Here is a 20,245-nt window from a genome sequence, read left to right on the forward strand (position 1 = left end):
TTACTTGTTTAATGAGGCACTCCGTTTTGGAATTCTGTCGCAATAGCTGCTGTGAGATGAGTTTGGCAAATTACACTGTGACAACGGAAGTACAATTAAACCAGTCACCAAGAGAAATGTGGCCGTTACTCACAAACGGTGATGCTTCTACGAATGAGGAAAGGTTAACAACTCACACAAAAATAGATTGCTAATTCTGTTGGAATTTTGGTGGAATCCCCGTAACCCATCGTATTTTTAACACTGAGCGACTGAAATGGAAACTATTCCTTCTGTTGATATGAGCAGTATTAAAATAATGACGAGCGTTCCTCCAGGCGGAATGGTAGGCACATGCCAGATACTGGTTACTCACCTACGGCTTGCCAAACTGAAATGTGTGATCACGAATAAAATAGTTGTTATTGAGAAAAATAAACTATTGATCTGTCGCACAACACAATGGTCAGTGTATTGTCAGTAGCGGAGGATAATGCGCGCGACAGGAGCGCACAAGCTAGCCATGTGTCCCTTGTGAGTTGGAGTTCGAAAAACGTAGATGTGCCCTTGTCAGCAGTACATCTCAACAAATTAAATACATCCAATCATAACACTCTTTTAGGATATTCGTACTTTCGTAATAATATCGACCATTTTCTTCATTTGTGTAGCCTGTTGATAATTAGTTTATTAATGCTGATAATGTGCACGCAACAATTGAAATGCTTTTTCTCATCACAGCGAAACAATTAAAGCATTGTTATTTGTGACTGCTTTTCGACTGTTTCTAGCTTGCAGTGGAAATGTGATGTTCACATGCATGTAGTACAGTGTGTCGTATTACATTATTACATCAATATCCAAGTAATCACAGTGAGACTTCTATACTTCAGATCTTGGACGCTTTTTACCAGGAACACAAAGGTATCACACCTGTGAAGATTATCCCTTTCTAAATTTGTGTAACAGATCGTACAGATACGCCAGCATACTAGGTAGCGAGAAGATAACCTTGTTTTACTTTCCTGCCTTGCTTCTTAATCACATGATTTTATGATATTCATTATTCACTACCCTCTGTCCCTTCTTGCGCACTGAAAGCATCGCAGAGGCATATGATCTGATTCCAGCGGCCAACGGCTCATCAGTTACTGAAGTATGCATTATTCTTGACAGAAGAAAAACAAAACAAAACTATACAGATATAAATAACAGGAAAGTATAATGTACTAACCAAGAAAGCTGGACCGTTTAAATGGCGAAAAACGAAACACTACCCAAAGGCAGTAAAATTTAGTAACACAGTAAGTCAAAATTTATCGTATGGGCAATATTACCACTCCTCATATACGACGTTCCGATGTGAGCATATGGCCGGGATACTTTTCCGCTCCCCGCCCCAAATTTCCAATGGGGCTACCGAGGCACGCGCGACGCGAGAAACTGTGCCACAACCACAACGCCGCGTGACCTGGCGTAAGCGAGTGTCGAGTCCCAGTCGCGTCGCGATTTGCGCGGTCCCATTTCAACCTGTGAAGTTACAAAAATGCGCGCTGCACTGCGTCGCGCCACACGCACTATACGCGTCTCAATTTGCGCCTAGCCTAAGGTAAGTCTTTCCGCTCCAGGGACTGGAATGACTCCTTACCCTCTCCCATAAAACCCACATCCTATCGTCTTTCCCTCTTTCCTGATGAAGCGACCTTGGGTTGCGAAAGCTTGAAATTTGTGTGTGTTTTTTAGTGTGTATCTACCAGCGCTTTCTCGTTTGGTAAGTCACAGCATCTTTGTTTTTTATATATACATAATTAGTAATGTTTATACAAGGATAAAGCTACTCGGCCTGTAAATAAAGTACTTTATAAAAGCTGAATCACACTTTTGTCACAAAACACGATGTCAAACTTTGTTTTAGATGTCTTCATGCTGAGGTAACAATTAGGATCAGGCCTTTCCTATGTCATCACAGTAATACCTGCGTGCACACTTGACAATTCAAAGAAAATCTCACAGCTTTGTTGCATTGCTTCTATGCAGACCTGAGCTAACATTTCTAAGATGATCTAGGATGTCACTTGTGTCCCAGATCAGTCAGCCGTAAAATCTCCAAAAAATATTTACCGTAGACATGATAGCTGACTGGAATGCATCAGAGCACAGTTTATTAAAGACTATAAGCTACTCTTTATAAGGCTAGATGATAGCTGGAGACTGGTCGACAATTGGTATATGTTCTGATCTTTCTAAGGCTTTTGATTGTGTGGATCACAGAATACTTCTTAAAGTGCCCCACTGGGGCGTCAGAGGAGCAGTGGGCAAGTGTCCAAATCCTGCTTCAAGAAAGGAAATAGGAGTACTTTTGGAGAAAGCAGCAAAGCAGGCTGGAGGAGGATAAAGTCAGATCCGGGCACTGTACTCCATGGAGTCCCTTAGGCATCTGTCTTCAGTCCACTGCTGTTTCTTCTATACCTACCTATGTTGCACAAAACATTTAGGTTCAATTGTTTGCTGAGAATATCAGCAATGTAATAAACAGAAGACATTCCACCAATCTAAAGTCTAACATCAATAAATTGTTCTCAGAACTCCTACCCCACTTCAAAGTAAATTCGCTGTTAGTAAACAAGGGCAAAAATAACTACATCCATTTCAGTGCCAATTACAAAATTCCACTGGAGGTACCTACTGTATACATTGGTCAGTAAAGAGTATTTTGCTCCAAATTCTTAGGCCTCCAAGTAGATAGCAGATTAGCTGCAGAGCTCACATCTTCCATACTATAAAAAGATTGTTTATGGCTCCTTTAGCTATTAGAACTATCTCATTGGAAACATCAGCCTCACAAAGTTCGCTTACTTTGGATATGCCAACTATATTATGTGCTATAGAATTATCAAAGAAAACTTTATTTTTGCAGAAAAAGGTTGTCAGAATTATGTGCAGAGTTCCACCAAGAAGCTCCTTAGTAGTCTTTATGAGAGACTTGGGCTACTAACCAGTACTCCACGAAATATTTATTCCATGATGAGCTTCATGGTTGACAGTCCTATGAAACCAATGAAATGTACTATGCTCACAATACAAGGCAGGGATGTGACCACCATTGTGATTTCAAAAATGTACACCTTTCCTAACGTTAAGTTACTGTATTCCAGTATTAAAATACTTAATTCACTGAAAAATAACTCCAAGGGCTACACAGTGCGCTTTTTAAAAATAGAGATGTACTCACTTGATAAAACTTTATTACATGATTTTTTTAAAAGACAGACATACAGTCTCTATGCATATACACTTGTGTCCAAAATTAAAGCAACAAACTGAAATTTTGCAGGGTTGCATTTATTTTCCTACAAAACAGTATAAACACATGCTAGTAAAGTAGAAACAGTGTAAAGAATACAGAACATAAACAATTCCAACATGCATAAAGTTAGACAAAAATGTTCTTAATTTTTTCCAACTCAATGAATTTGTGCACAAATATTCTGACAACTGGTTTATGTGCTCAGTATGGGGGTACAACCACTTCCGGCAGCAATACAGGCCTGACAATGAGGGGGCATGCTGTGAATGATTTCATCAGTCTCATGTTGAGACAATAATGCCCATTCTTCCCGCATAACTGCTTGCTGGTCTTTGAGAGTTGTTGTTGTTGGGTGCTGACGTGATGCAACCAGTCTCCTTAGAGCATCCCAGACCTGCTCTATGAAATTCAAATAGGGAGAGCGAGCAGACTGTGACATGTGTAATATCTTCCATTTCCAACATCAAATACCTTTGCTCTACGAAGTGGGTCATTATCGTGCATCAATACGAAGTCTGGGCCCACAGCACCTCGCAACAGCTGCGCGCGAGGTCCACAATCTCCTTACGATACTTGACAGCACTTAAACCTTGCCAATTCACCCGCACAATTTAATGAAGAGGTGTTACAGTGGTCAACATAATCCTTGCCCCCACCATTAGGGATCCTTGGTATCGGTCTCTTTCCACAATGTTTAGGTTCCAAAATCGTGTTTCACATTCCCTCCAGAGGTGAATCCATCAAATCACTCTCCAGACCAAAACGGGACTCATCTGTGAAAACAACATTCGTCCACCGATTGTCCAGGTGGTATGTCGATGACTCCACTCTAGATGTTCTGTTCTGCGAAAATGTGACAGAGGTACACAGACAACAATTCTCCGACAAAGGCCGCTCTGCTGAAGCCTTCAGTACACCATTTGCTTGGATCCAACAGTTCCAGTGGATTCTGCGAGGTCAGATGATGCTAGTTGCCATCCAATACTAAAGTGGTGCCATTGTGACCTTACAGCCAAATAACAGTCCTCTTTATGTCACACGCGGTTTGCCCTGCACTCTGTCTATAGGATACAGATTGGTCTCTCTCAACTGTCACCACATCCGAGAAACAACAGAATGAGTCACATTAAGGCAATGGCTCACTGGATATTTAGCAATTGTCATGCTACCATTCTTTCTGTGACCGTCCAGCACATAGGAGATGCCAATCAGACTGCACTGCACTGTCTGTGACTGTGTACACAATGTCTGTGAATGTGGGACTACCCAGCAAACACTAAGCTGTTTGATAGGTGCCCTGATGTTACTGTCGGCACGGTCGTCCATTGATCGGAATGCCATATTCCGTGCAGAACACTATCATACATACATCTGTTTAAAGTTTGAATGATTATATCGCGAATTAGACACAGTATGGCGAAATAGTTTATTGCTTTAATTTAGGATACTAGTGTATTTTAATTGTCATGTATGTGTACAACGTATACCAATCCTAATACTGTGTGTATTTTGATGTATTTTTCACACGGGTTCTTTTTTGTTCTAGTTTATTGTTTTAATTTCTCTGCAGCTATTTTCATAAATCTATGTTGCCCGAGAGTCTTTGTTACAAGCAATTTACAGTAACACTTTTTTTTTACCTGCTCCATACTTTAGCCCGTCCTACACATTACAGGATAGATTTAATATGTGCATGAACATACATACATACATACATACATAACAAGCTCTCATCAAAGAAATCTTTCCAAACACTGAGTTACATCATTTTATTTGTATATAATGATTGTTACAAACATCAAAAAATACAGTTCAACTTTTTGTATACAAATATGTCAAATGTACATCAAATTTGACAATTCACCTTATATACATACAGTATAAGGTATCTTTACAGAAGCGTTTTGTCAAGAGGTATACGCAACTGCAGAAAGGTTAATACTGTTGGGACTCCCATTCATTCGAACAGCTGCACGTATTTTCTTAGACAAAAATATTGTTAATAAAGATGTGATCGCATTGAATAAAAGCAAAATCAAAATTCAACTACTTATTACAGAAAGAGCTCCAAGTTATTGTCTTTACTGCACAAGAGTCCCACACTGAATACACGCTATTTACTGTCATAGTGGATCTGTCTAAAGCTGTCACAGTTCAGAGCACTCACTGTAGATGGTACCAGTAAACTGATACTCCTTATGTGTGATACATTAGAAATTTTTACTATACCTAATTCTAATATTAATACAAAAACAGCAGTTTCTAGTCCCACACAAAAACATGCAACCACAAGACAAAAAGCATGGTAAATTAGCCACTCCTCAATATCAATTCAATTTTCTTTGTATTTTTAGATCGAGAAATGATGCCACTGATAAGCAGAATTAGTGCGTTTTATTAAATGAGATCTCTATTATATCCGACTCAGTAAGTGTACTGTAGACACTTGACAGTCTTCATGCTTAAAGCCCAAGAGAAAATAAATTGTCGAAGACACGACATCAGAGAGGCCACCAGCTGTACGATGTGCAAACTGCTTCCTCCAGAGAGCTTCAAATAAGCAACAAACAGTACCTACCATCAGGCACGAGGCTCAACTTCTGTGACAAACGTCTCCAGTCACCTCGTGGGGTGTGGGTCAGATTATCATCATTTTGTGTGAGAAACTAAACAAATTGAAATGCATTTCCCACTAGCATTGTCACTATCCTCGCATTGTAAAATTAAAAGGTTAACTAGATAATCAGAGTTTTGAGAGTGACTCTCACATGTAACTGACTATTTGCATCGAGAACATGGGTACCATGTTTAGAGCACATCCTTACAGAGGTATCATTTCTATAATATGCCCTCCATCTTTACAGTGAAAATAAATAAATAAATAAATAAATATAATAAAAAATAAAGGCAATATGTAACACTTTCATAACTTTGAAGAGGCCAGTGATAGGAATAAATTAATGGTAACTGTAAGGGTGGAAAACCTTGTGTCATGTCACAATTCTCTTTGATGCTAAAACATTTCTCATAATAAATAGATTTCTGCGGCGGGGAGAAGAAACATCTGTACTGTTAAATCATACCGCCTTCTGTGGAAGTTGTGTTGTTATGTATCTCGGTTCATTAAAAATACACAACTTTATTCTCCGCAAAATGGTGTCTCATCTTTTTCACATAAAAATACAAGGAATTAAAGAAGCATATGAATATTATCGTAGAATTTTGAAACTGATTATGCAGGATTGATTAATTTCTTGGAAATGTGTGTTTATTTCTTGAACACTTTCCACAAATTTGAAAACAAAACTTAAAACAAGGAAACTAATGTGCTTGCAGCGTAATTGATTTTCTAGGTGTGAGGAAGTATAAGCATGAACAATATATACATGCATACAACTTTCAAGACTAGATAATGGAGGCAGTTTCTGAGTATAACTTATTCTGTAATCATATATATAAAAAACAAAGATGCTGTAACTTACCAAACGAGAAAGCGCTGGTAGATAGACACAATGTAATCAATACAATAAACTTAGAAATTGATTAACAGATAAAATTTATATTTTTATAAATAACGTACCACTGTAACAACGCTGAAAAAGTGAACAACGGGAAGTGTCACTTGCAAGGGTAAGGATTTCTTAATCACCTTTAAAAAAAGAAAAAAAAAAAGGAAAAAAAGCTACATTGTCTTAATAACAGCAGTTCCCAATTCTGCTCTCAAGAATTAATATACAAATGAGCTCAAAATTATAATTAAAATGATTGTGTGTAAGTGTGCTTAAGTAGATCATTTCACTTTATAAGGCATTATTTACTTGATTTTAAAATTTTAATACATTTCATCCCTTGTGGAACTCAATAAAGTGAAAAGAGGAAACAGCTACAGTCTCAGGTACCTAGTAATGCATTTTATGACAAACTCATTATCAGCACAATGTTAGCTACTGTCACATTATTCTACCTGACAGATTAGCACAGACCAAAAATTTGTTTAGTTAATTATTTTTCTGTAAAAGATAACACCTTCAGTTCTGGCTATACACTAAACAGAAGAGGTAGCAAACTAATCCACAGGTCTTCAATTCATGTCGCTTCTTATGTTTGTACTACTTCCTGTCAATTTGTAAACAAATACTGAGCTGACATTAATATGTATTTTTTCCCTCTCAGAGCACATGCATTACAAATTAGGTTCACACAAAAAAGAACATTTTACATAAAGAAGTTGAACAATGCGATCAGTAACCATAAACAGATACAGTTATTTTTTAAATTAATCAGAGGCAACAAGCACAATGCATAGTTTTCAAGTAATGTAAATTCCATTTTCTGTACAACAAGGCACACCATGCTGTTACCGTTACAGAAAGTCTCCTCGCCCGTACTGCCAAAATCCATCAAGATGTCTGCTCAGTCCAGAAAATTATGGGATATTTTCGATGAAACAGAGCATCAATATTTCTTCTGGTCTTCTGATCCTGCAACAGAACTCTGTGTGGCTGTGCCCTTGCCAGAGTCACCACCTTTCAGCGGTAGTGATGCCATCTGCATGTCACCACTCTTCTCCAGAATATCTTTTGAGCCACTCCCTGACCATCCACCCATTTCCAGGTCTTGTCGTTTCTTTTCTTCTTCTTCCTACATGGAGGAGTTCAGTTAGATGCTTTATAACAGGTATTTGTTATTTTATTAATGAAAAATTAGTTACAGAAGTGTCTGCAATCAGGCCTTAGCACTCTGAGACAACATGGGTCGTGTGTGTGTGTGTGTGTGTGTGTGTGTGTGTGTGTGTGTGTGTTTTCTAAATCTGACTTGGGACTTTCTTCTATTATTGGGTAGTGGAGCAAGTGGTTACTAGAAGGCTAACATGAAAGTGTGTTTAACTACCGATTTGAGACCCAGTGCTAGGGAGGTTTGTCCAGAGTGCTTTGTGGTGGAAATAACACTAGTTGTGCGAAAGGCAGGTACCAGGAAGAATCCGAGAAGTGTGCTTTATCAATGAATGGTGGTAGTGTACAGAAGACTGATGAATTTTCCACAACTGCCCACCACTTTTGGACTCTTGCTTGGTACAATTAACAGACAAATTGGAGAAAACCCAAATAAGAACTGTGCATTTCATCACAGGCATGTAAACAGCACCACAAGAGTTAAGCAGAGGGAACTGTACTTTTTTTAACTTATTTATTCAAATTTCAAGAACAAACCTTCAATAGCCTTCAAAGTACTCTCCAATTGCACTAATACACTTATCTAATCTTTTATTCAGGTTTTCAAAACACTGTTTAAATTCATCTTCTGTGATGCTTGACAGTACCTCTCATTTTATCTTCACTTCCGCAACATCAGCAAAATATTTTCCTTTCACATATTTTGATTCTAGGAAACAAAAGAGTCACATGGGGCAAGGCCAGGTGGGTATTGGAAGTGAGGAAAAGGGGTCCTACCATTTTTGGTCAAGTTCAATGTAAGCAGGGGCATCGTCACATTGGGGGGGGGGGGGATGATAATAATAATAATAATAATAATAATAATAATAATAATAATAATAATAATAATTAGCCACCCGACTGCCACAAATAACGCCACTTCCGCAGCACACTGCTGTGCAATCTTTTCAAAACTTCCAAGTACAAAGCTTGGTTAACAAACTCTGAATGGAGTGACTTATTTTCAGTTATCTGCATATTTACTAGTTTACTTTCATAATTTCTTACATGTTTAAATGCTTTTTTAGTTTAAAGTCATTAATTTCATGCATGTTTATTTATCAGGCACAGTTCCACATTTGTTAACTGTCTAGTGTATATGTTTGGCTGTCTTTAGTATGGATAGGGACTGTGATTGCTGCGTACAGATTCGAGCTCAGTTGGTAACCTTTTGCTCACAGCTCCAGGCTGTGTTGGCTTCCATCACAAAGCTTGAAGCTGTTGCCAATGGGCATCACTGTGGGACAGGGAGGGGGAGGTCGGACATAGGGATCTGAGGGAAGTTGAGTACATCCCACATATCCCCCCCGTTTGGTCTAATGCTGTGATCGCCCCAGTTACTGCCTGCACTAAGGCTGACCTCTCACTTGTGGTTGAGTGGGAGGTCATTCCAGGGCCTGGCAGAAATCTGAAGACTTCGCATGGGGCTGATCAAAAGGTCACCCCACTTTGTCTGACAAACAGGTTTCAGGTGCTATATGTGGCTGATGATTTCCCAGAGCCAGATAAAGACGCTCCTCCTGTTCCAGAGGAAGTCGGATTTGCTGGTTGTTGGAAGCTGCAATGTTAGACACATAATGAGGCTTCTTAGGAATATGCCTGCAAAGAAGGGGAAGGAGTCTAGTGTGACTCCATGTGCAGCCATTCCAGATATGGGAAAGATCCTTCTGGAAGCCATGAAGAGCACAAGGTGCAGCCAGCTGCGGGTGGTGGCTCATGCCAGTACCAAACAATGTGTGTGACTTCAGATCAGAAGAGATACACTCTTGTTTCAGCTGGCTAGTTGAACTAAGCCTGTGGTCCTTTGGTACAGAGACAAGTTGAGGGACTGAATCAAAGGGTCAGGAGGTTCTGAAATAGTGTAGGCTGCAGATTCCTTCAACTTGCGTCATTGGGTAGTGGGTTTCCGGTTCCGCTTAATAGATCAGAAGTCCACTACAAACTTGAAGTGGCTACATGGGTAGTGGGGACTGGGTGGTTTTTTAGGTTAGAGGGTCTTGGGAAACCACAAAATGTGTGTCAGTCTAGAAGGGTGCAGGGCAAACACAGGAAGGTAGAGATAGCAAAAATTGATATTGTAGTTGTAAATTGTCATAGCTGCATTGAAAAGAACCATAGCTCCAAGTGCTAATAGAAAGCACTGGATATCAAATCACACAGAAAATTGGCTAAACTGGAAGTAAGTTGAGCCGAAATTTTTCAAAGGACCTAGTCGTGTTCAGAAACGACAGATTTAATAAAGTCAGTGGACAAGTGTTTACTGAAACTTCCTGGCAGATTAAAACTGTGTGCCCGACCGAGACTCGAACTCGGGACCTTTGCCTTTCGCGGGCAAGTGCTCTGCCAACTGAGCTACCGAAGCACGACTCACGCCCGGTACTCACAGCTTTACTTCTGCCAGTACCTCGTGTTTACTGCTGTCAAAAGTAATTGTGGTGAAATTGAAGTGGATAGTCCCTGTGAGTTAATGTGGGTTGAGGTTATACTTGACAACCAGAATAAATTAATGATTGGTTTGGCTCAGATGATGCAGTTGCTGAACAGTTCAAAGAAAAATTTGAGTCATTTCAAATAGGTACCCCACTTATACAATATTAGTTGGTGGGGGACTTAAATCTGCCCTCGATATGTTGGGAGAAATATATGTTTAAAGCCAGCAGTAGGCATAAAACATTGTCAGAAATTGTACTGAATGCTTTCTCAGGAAATTATTTCAAATAATTAGTTCAAGAGCCAACATTACTTGACCTACTAGCAACAAAAAATCCTGAACAAATACAGGGCATCATGGTGGATACAGAGATTAGTGACCACCAGTTGTCGCAAGACTGAATGCCGTAACATCAGAACCCACCAAAAATAAATGCAAAGTAAATTTTTTAAAATTTGTTAGACACCTATCCAAGAGACAATCTACACTCCAGACAGTCTACACTCCTTCCAATCTGACTGTAAGCATACACCAGATGTGGTTTGAATTCAGGGAAATTGTATTTACTGCAGTTAAGAGTCTGCACCACAAATTAATAAGCAATGAAACTGATCCCCCCCCTGGTCCACTAAATGGATAAGAACACACTTGGGGGGGAAAAAAGCCAAATTTAAAAGAATGCAAATTCCACAAGATTGGTGAAATTATACAGAAATTCGAAATTTAGCACAAATTTCAATCTGAGATGCTTTTAATAGCTTCCACAACCAAACTGTCTCAAAATCCGCCAGAAAACCCAAAGTGATTCTGATCATATGTAAAGTACAGCAGCGGGAAGACACAATCAATACCTTCATGATGCAATAACAGTTGTTATGTCGCTGATGACAGTGTCACTAAAGCAGAGTTACTAAACTTTTTCTGAAACACATCCACCAAAGAGGCTAACATAAATCTTACAAATCTAGAATAACTGCCAACATAAGTAACTTAGAAGTAGATACCCACAGTGTAGTGAAGCAGCTTGAATCACATAATAAGCGACGGCTTTCAGTCCAGACTACATACGAGTCAGGTTCCTTTCAGAATATGCTGATACAATAGCTCCAATCTAACAATGACATACAACCACTTGCTCATCAAAGCATTTGAAACTAAAGATTGGAAAGTTGCACAAGTCACAAATATCCAAGAAAGGAAACAGCAGTAATTCACTGAATTACAGACCCATATCACTAACATCGGTTTGCAATAGAGTTTTGGAACATATTCTGTATTTGAACATAATGAATTATCTCTAAGAAAAAGGAGCCCATCGGAGCACCCCTCTTAGATTGTTGCTAGATCACGCTGTCATTACCATCTTGTAAAGTCATCAGATAATTGAAGCCAACTGCACAATGATTTAGACAAGATATTTGTACGGTGAAAGAAGTGGCATTTGACTCTAAATAATAAAAAGTGTGAAGTCATACACACGAATACTAAAAGTATTCCCCTAAACTTTGGTTACACAATAAATCACAAAAATATACAGGTTATGAATTCAACTAAATACTTGTAGATTACAATTATGAGTAACTTAAATTTGAACTTTCTGGCAGATTAGAACTGTGTGCCAGACCGAGACTTGAACTAGAGACCTTAGCCTTTCGCGGGCAAGTGCTCTACCATCTGAGCTACCCAAGCAAGACTAGGAACCTGTCCTCACAGCTTCAATTCTGTCAGTACCTCATCTCCTACTTTCCAAACTTCACAGACGCTCTTCTGCGAACCTTTAAGAACTAGCATACCTGGAAGAAAGGATATTGCAGAGACATGGCTAAGCCACAGCCTGGGGATGTTACCAGAAAGAAATTTATACCAAATAAATTAACAAATGATGGAGCTGATCCTCCTTGGTACACAAAACAGGTTAGAACACTTGCAGAAACAACGAAACAAACATGTCAAATTTAAATAGACGCAAAATCCCTAAGATTGACCATCTTTCACAGCAGCTCGAAATTTAATGTGGCCTTCAATGAGAGATGCTTATAACAGTTTCCACAACAAAAATTTATCTCCAAACCTGGCAGAAAATCCAAAGAGATTCTGGTTGTATGTGAAGTACGTTAGCGGCAAGAAACAATCAATGCCTTATCTGCGCGACAGCAATGGAGATACTATCGAAGACAGTGCTGCCAAAACAGAGTTACTAAACACAACCTTCCGAAATGCCTTAATAAAAGAATGCAAAGTAAATATTCCAGGATTCGAATCGAGAACAGCTGCCAGCATGAGTAACGTAGAAGCAAATATCCTCCGAGTAGTGAAGCAACTCAAATCACTTAATAAAAGCAAGTCTTCTGGTCCAAACTATACCAATTACGTTTCTTTCAGAATATTCTGATGCATTAGCTCCATACTTAATCATATACAACCGTTTGCTCGACGAAAGATCCGTATCCAAATACTGGAAAGTTGCACAGGCAACACCAATATTCAAGAAAGGTAGGAGTAATCCACTAAATTACAGGCCCACATTGTTAACATTGATATGCAGCAGGATTTTAGAACATATATTGTGTTCGAACATTATGAACTACCTCGAAGATGGGTTTAGGAAACATTGTTCCTGTGAAACAACTAGCTCTTTATTCGCATGAAGTGCTGAGTGCTATTGACAAGGGATTTCAGATCGATTCTGTATTCCTGGATTTCTGGAAGGCTTTTGACAGTGTACCACACAAGCAGCTCATAGTGAAATTGCAGCCTTGCTGTGCTGGTACTGCGAACGGCTGAAAGCAAGGGGAAACTACAGCCGTAATTTTACCCGAGGGCATGCAGCTTTACTGTATGATTAAATGATGATGGCGTCCTCTTGGGTAAAATATTCCGGAGGTAAAATAGTCCCCCATTCGGATCTCCAGGCGGGGACTACTCAAGAGGATGTCGTTATCAGGAGAGATAAAACTGGCGTTCTAGGGATCGGAGCGTGGAATGTCAGATCCGTTAATCGGGCAGGTAGGTTGTTGTTGTTGTTGTTGTTGTTGTGGTCTTCAGTCCTGAGACTGGTTTGATGCAGCTCTCCATGCTACTCTATCCTGTGCAAGCTTTTTCATCTCCCAGTACCTACTGCAACCTACATCCTTCTGAATCTGCTTAGTGTATTCATCTCTTGGTCTCCCTCTACAATTTTTACACTCCACGCTGCCTTCCAATACTAAATTGGTGATCCCTTGATGCCTCAGAACATGTCCTACCAACCGATCCCTTCTTCTGGTCAAGTTGTGCCACAAATTTCTCTTCTCCCCAATCCTATTCAATACTTCCTCATTAGTTATGTGATCTACCCATCTAATCTTCAGCATTCTTCTGTAGCACCACATTTCGAAAGCTTCTATTCTCTTCTTGTCCAAACTATTTATCGTCCATGTTTCACTTCCATACATGGCTACACTCCATACGAATACTTTCAGAAATGACTTCCTGACACTTAAATCAATACTGGATGTTAACAAATTTCTCTTCTTCAGAAACGCTTTCCTTGCCATTGCCAGCCTACATTTTATATCCTCTCTACTTCGACCATCATCAGTTATTTTGCTCCCCAAATAGCAAAACTCCTTTACTACTTTAAGTGCCTCATTTCCTAATCTAATTCCCTCAGCATCACCCGACTTAATTAGACTACATTCCATTATCCTTGTTTTGCTTTTGTTGATGTTCATCTTATATCCTCCTTTCAAGACACTGTCCATTCCATTCAACTGCTCTTCCAAGACCTTTGCTGTCTCTGACAGAATTACAATGTCATCGGCGAACCTCAAAGTTTTTATTTCTTCTCCATGAATTTTAATACCTACTCCGAATTTTTCTTTTGTTTCCTTTACTGCTTGCTCAATATACAGATTGAACAACATCGGGGAGAGGCTACAACCCTGTCTTACTCCCTTCCCAACCACTGCTTCCCTTTCATGTCCCTCGACTCTTATAACTGCCATCTGGTTTCTGTACAAATTGTAAATAGCCTTTCGCTCCCTGTATTTTACCCCTGCCACCTTTAGAATTTGAAAGAGAGTATTCCAGTCAACATTGTCAAAAGCTTTCTCTAAGTCTACAAATGCTAGAAACGTAGGTTTGCCTTTCCTTAATCTTTCTTCTAAGATAAGTCGTAAGGTCAGTATTGCCTCACGTGTACCTGTGTTTCTACGGAATCCAAACTGATCTTCCCCAAGATTGGCTTCTACTAGTTTTTCCATTCGTCTGTAAAGAATTCGTGTTAGTATTTTGCAGCTGTGACTTATTAAGCTGATAGTTCGGTAATTTTCACATCTGTCAACACCTGCTTTCTTTGGTATTGGAATTATTATATTCTTCTTGAAGTCTGAGGGTATTTCGCCTGTTTCATACATCTTGCTCACCAGATGGTAGAGTTTTGTCAGGACTGGCTCTCCCACGGCCGTCAGTAGTTCCAATGGAATATTGTCTACTCCGGGGGCCTTGTTTCGACTCAGGTCTTTCAGTGCTCTGTCAAACTCTTCACGCAGTATCATATCTCCCATTTCATCTTCATCTACATCCTCTTCCATTTCCATAATATTGTCCTCAAGTACATTGCCCTTGTATAGACCCTCTATATACTCCTTCCACCTTTCTGCTTTCCCTTCTTTGCTTAGAACTGGGTTTCCATCTGAGCTCTTGATATTCATACAAGTCGTTCTCTTATCTCCAAAGGTCTCTTTAATTTTCCTGTAGGCGGTATCTATCTTACCCCTAGTGAGATAGGCCTCTACATCCTTACATTTGTCCTCTAGCCATCCCTCCTTAGCCATTTTGCACTTCCTGTCGATTTCATTTTTGAGACGTTTGTATTCCTTTTTGCCTGTTTCACTTACTGCATTTTTATATTTTCTCCTTTCATCAATTAAATTCAATATTTCTTCTGTTACCCAAGGATTTCTACTAGCCCTCGTCTTTTTACCTACTTGATCCTCTGCTGCCTTCACTACTTCATCCCTCAAAGCTACCCATTCTTCTTCTACTGTATTTATTTCCCCCATTCCTGTCAATTGCTCCCTTATGCTCTCCCTGAATCTCTGTACAACCTCTGGTTCTTTTAGTTTATTCAGGTCCCATCTCCTTAAATTCCCACCTTTTTGCAGTTTCTTCAGTTTTAATCTACAGGTCATAACCAATAGATTGTGGTCAGAGTCCAAATCTGCCCCTGGAAATGTCTTACAATTTAAAACCTGGTTCCTAAATCTCTGTCTTACCATTATATAATCTATCTGATACCTTTTAGTATCTCCAGGGTTCTTCCATGTATACAACCTTCTTTCATGATTCTTAAACCAAGTGTTAGTTATGATTATGTTGTGCTCTGTGCAAAATTCGACCAGGCGGCTTCCTCTTTCATTTCTGTCCCCCAATCCATATTCACCTACTATGTTTCCTTCTCTCCATTTTCCTACACTCGAATTCCAGTCACCCATGACTATTAAATTTTCGTCTCCCTTCACAATCTGAATAATTTCTTTTATTTCATCATACATTTCTTCAATTTCTTCGTCATCTGCAGAGCTAGTTGGCATATAAACTTGTACTACTGTAGTGGGCGTGGGCTTCGTATCTATCTTGGCCACAATAATGCGTTCACTATGCTGTTTGTAGTAGCTTACCCGCATTCCTATTTTCCTATTCATTATTAAACCTACTCCTGCATTACCCCTATTTGATTTTGTGTTTATAACCCTGTAGTCACCTGACCAGAAGTCTTGTTCCTCCTGCCACCAAACTTCACTAATTCCCACTATATCTAACTTCAACCTATCCATTTCCCTTTTTAAATTTTCTAACCTACCTGCCCAATTAAGGGATCTGACATTCCACGCTCCGATCCGTAGAACGCCAGTTTTCTTTCTCCTGATAACGACATCCTCTTGAGTAGTCCCCGCCCGGAGATCCGAATGGGGGACTATTTTAACTCCGGAATATTTTACCCAAGAGGACGTCATCATCATGTAATCATACAGTAAAGCTGCATGCCCTCGGGAAAAATTACGGCTGTAGTTTCCCCTTGCTTTCAGCCGTTCGCAGTACCAGCACAGCAAGGCCGTTTTGGTTATTGTTACAAGGCCAGATCAGTCAATCATCCAGACTGTTGCCCTTGCAACTACTGAAAAGGCTGCTGCCCCTCTTCAGGAACCACACATTTGTCTGGCCTCTCAACAGATGCCCCTCCGTTGTGGTTGCACCTACGGTACGGCTATCTGTATCGCTGAGGCACGCAAGCCTCCCCACCAACGGCAAGGTCCATGGTTCATGGGGGGGCAGGTAGGTTAGAAAATTTAAAAAGGGAAATGGAGAGGTTAAAGTTAGATATAGTGGGAATTAGGGAAGTTCGGTGGCAGGAGGAACAAGACTTCTGGTCAGGTGACTACAGGGTTATAAACACAAAATCAAATAGGGGTAATGCAGGAGTAGGTTTAATAATGAATAGGAAAATAGGAATGCGGGTAAGCTACTACAAACAGCATAGTGAACGCATTATTGTGGCCAAGATAGATATGAAGCTCACACCTACTACAGTAGTACAAGTTTATATGCCAACTAGCTCTGCAGATGATGAAGAAATTGAAGAAATGTATGATGAAATAAAAGAAATTATTCAGATAGTGAAGGGAGACGAAAATTTAATAGTCATGGGTGACTGGAATTTGAGTGTAGGAAAAGGGAGAGAAGTAAACGTAGTAGGTGAATATGGATTGGGGCTAAGAAATGAAAGAGGAAGCCGCCTCGTAGAATTTTGCACAGAGTACAACATAATCATAGCTAACACTTGGTTTAAGAATCATGAAAGAAGGTTGTATACATGGAAGAACCCTGGAGATACTAAAAGGTATCAGATAGATTATATAATGGTAAGACAGAGATTTAAGAACCAGGTTTTAAATTGTAAGACATTTCCAGGGGCAGATGTGGACTCTGACCACAATCTATTGGTTATGAACTGTAGATTAAAACTGAAGAAACTGCAAAAAGGTAGGAATTTAAGGAGGTGGGACCTGGATAAACTGAAAGAACCAGAGGTTGAACAGAGTTCCAGGGAGAGCATAAGGGAACAATTGACAGGAATGGGGGAAAGAAATTCAGTAGAAGAAGAATGGGTAGCTTTGAGGGGTGAAGTAGTGAAGGCAGCAGAGGATCAAGTACGTAAAAGGACGAGGGCTAGTAGAAATCCTTGGGTAACAGAAGAAATATTGAATTTAATTGATGAAAGGAGAAAATATAAAAATGCAGTAAATGAAGCAAGCAAAAAGGAATACAAACATCTCAAAAATGAGATTGACAGGAAGTGCAAAATGGCTAAGCACGGATGGCTAGAGGACAAATGTAAGGATGTAGAGGCTTATCTCACTAGGAGTAAGATAGACACTGCCTACAGGAAAATTAGAGAGACCTTTGGAGAAAGGAGAACCACTTGCATGAATATCAAGAGCTTTGATGGAAACCCAGTTCTAAGCAAAGAAGGGAAAGCAGAAAGGTGGAAGGAGTATATAGAGGGTCTACACAAGGGCGATGTACTTGAGGACAATATTATGGAAATGGAAGAGGATGTAGATGAAGATGAATTGGGAGATACAATACTGCGTGAAGAGTTTGACAGAGCACTGAAAGACCTGAGTCGAAACAAGGCCCCGGGAGTAGATAACATTCCATTGGAACTACTGACGGCCTTGGGAGAGCCAGTCCTGACAAAACTCTACCGTCTGGTGAGCAAGATGTATGAGACAGGCGAAATACCCTCAGACTTCAAGAAGAATATAATAATTCCAATCCCAAAGAAAGTAGGTGTTGACAGATGTGAAAATTACCGAACAATCAGTTTAATAAGCCACAGCTGCAAAATACCAACACGAATTCTTTACAGACGAATGAAAAACTAGTAGAAGCCGACCTCGGGGAAGATCAGTTTGGATTCCGTAGAAACACCGGAACACGTGAGGCAATACTGACCTTATGACTTATCTTAGAAGAAAGATTAAGGAAAGGCAAACCACGTTTCTAGCATTTGTAGAGTTAGAGAAAGCTTTTGACAATGTTGACTGGAATACTCTCTTTCAAATTCTAAAGGTGGCAGGGGTAAAATACAGGGGGCGAAAGGCTATTTACAATTTGTACAGAAACAGATGGCAGTTATAAGAGTCGAGGGACATGAAAGGGAAGCAGTGGTTGGGAAGGGAGTGAGACAGGGTTGTAGGCTCTCCCTGATGTTATTCAATCTGTATATTGAGCAAGCAGTAAAGGAAACAAAAGAAAAATCTGGAGTAGGTATTAAAATCCATGGAGAAGAAATAAAAACTTTGAAGTTCGCCGATGATATTGTAATTCTGCCAGAGACAGCAAAGGACTTGGAAGAGCAGTTGAACAGAATGTACAGTACCTTGAAAGGAGGGTATAAGATGAACATCAACAAAAGCAAAACGAGGATAATGGAATGTAGTCGAATTAAGTCGGGCGCTTCTGAGGGATTAGATTAGTAAATGAGACACTTAAAGTAGTAAAGGAGTTTTGCTATTTGGGGAGCAAAATAACTGATGATGGTCGAAGTAGAGAGGATATAAAATGTAGACTGGCAATGGCAAGGAAAGCGTTTCTGAAGAAGAGAAATTTGTTAACATCGAGTATAGATTTAAATGTCAGGAAGTCATTTCTGAAAGTATTTGTACGGAGTGTAGCCATGTATGGAAGTGAAACATGGACGATAAATAGTTTAGACAAAAAGATAATAGAAGCTTTTGAAATATGATGCTACAGAAGAATGCTGAAGATTAGATGGGTAGATCACATAACTAATCAGGAAGTATTGAACAGTATTGGGGAGAAGAGAAGTTTGTGGCACAACTTGACCAGAAGAAGGGATCGGTTGGTAGGACATGTTCTGAGGCATCAAGGGATCACAAATTTAGCATTGAAGGCAGCGTGGAGGGTAAAAATCGTAGAGGGAGACCAAGAGATGAATACACTAAGCAGATTCAGAAGGATGTAGGTTGCAGTAGGTACTGGGAGATGAAGAGGCTTGCACAGGATAGAGTAGCATGGAGAGCTGCATCAAACCAGTCTCAAGACTGAAGACCACAACAACAACAACAACAACAACAACAATGGAATATAGTCTCAATTATGTGACTGGATGTGCCATTTCCTGTCAGAGAGGTCACAGTTCGTAGTAACTGATGGAAAGTCATCGAGTAAAACAAAAGTTATTTCTGGTGTTCCCCAAGGTGGTGTTATAGGCCCTTTGCTGTTCCTTATCTATATAAATGATTCTGGAGACGATTTGGTTGTTTGCAGACGATGCTGTCATTTATCGACTAATACAGTCATCAGAAGATCAAAACGAACTGCAAATCTATTTAGAAAAGACAAATTGGAAGGAACACATGGAAAATGTTGTTGGGGAGGGTAACCAAAGACTGTGTTTTATTGGCAGAACACTTAGAAAATTTAACAGATCTACTAAGGAGACTGTCTACACTATGCTTGTCCATCCTCTTTTAGAATACTGCTGTGCAGTGTGGGATCCTTACCAGATATGACTAACAGAGTAAATCTAAAATGTTCAAAGACAGGCAGCACGTTTTGTATTACCGCGAAATATGGGAGAGAGTGTCACAGAAATGGTACAGGATTTGGGCTGGAAAAAAAAAAAAAATAAATAAATAAATAAAATTTAAAAAAGTGCTTTTTGTTGCGACAGGATCTTCTCACGAAATTTCAGTCACCAACTTTCTCCTATGAATGCGAAAATATTTTGTTGACACCGACCTA

General features: G+C 39.6%; 1 protein-coding gene across 2 annotated transcripts in view; it reads right to left on the bottom strand.

Moving 5' to 3' along the window:
• Positions 1–5,030: 5,030 nt before the first annotated feature.
• The window catches only part of LOC124550847 (protein FAM177A1), a 34,554-nt gene continuing 19,339 nt past the window's right edge, over positions 5,031–20,245 (bottom strand). For both annotated transcript variants that reach the window (XM_047125576.1, XM_047125575.1), the window contains one exon: positions 5,031–7,927. In XM_047125576.1, the coding sequence (XP_046981532.1) occupies positions 7,742–7,927 (186 nt within the window). In that variant the 3' untranslated portion in view covers positions 5,031–7,741. The remainder of the gene's footprint in view (positions 7,928–20,245) is intronic.

Source organism: Schistocerca americana, chromosome 9 (assembly GCF_021461395.2).
Source record: "Schistocerca americana isolate TAMUIC-IGC-003095 chromosome 9, iqSchAmer2.1, whole genome shotgun sequence".
NCBI lineage: Eukaryota > Metazoa > Arthropoda > Insecta > Orthoptera > Acrididae > Schistocerca > Schistocerca americana.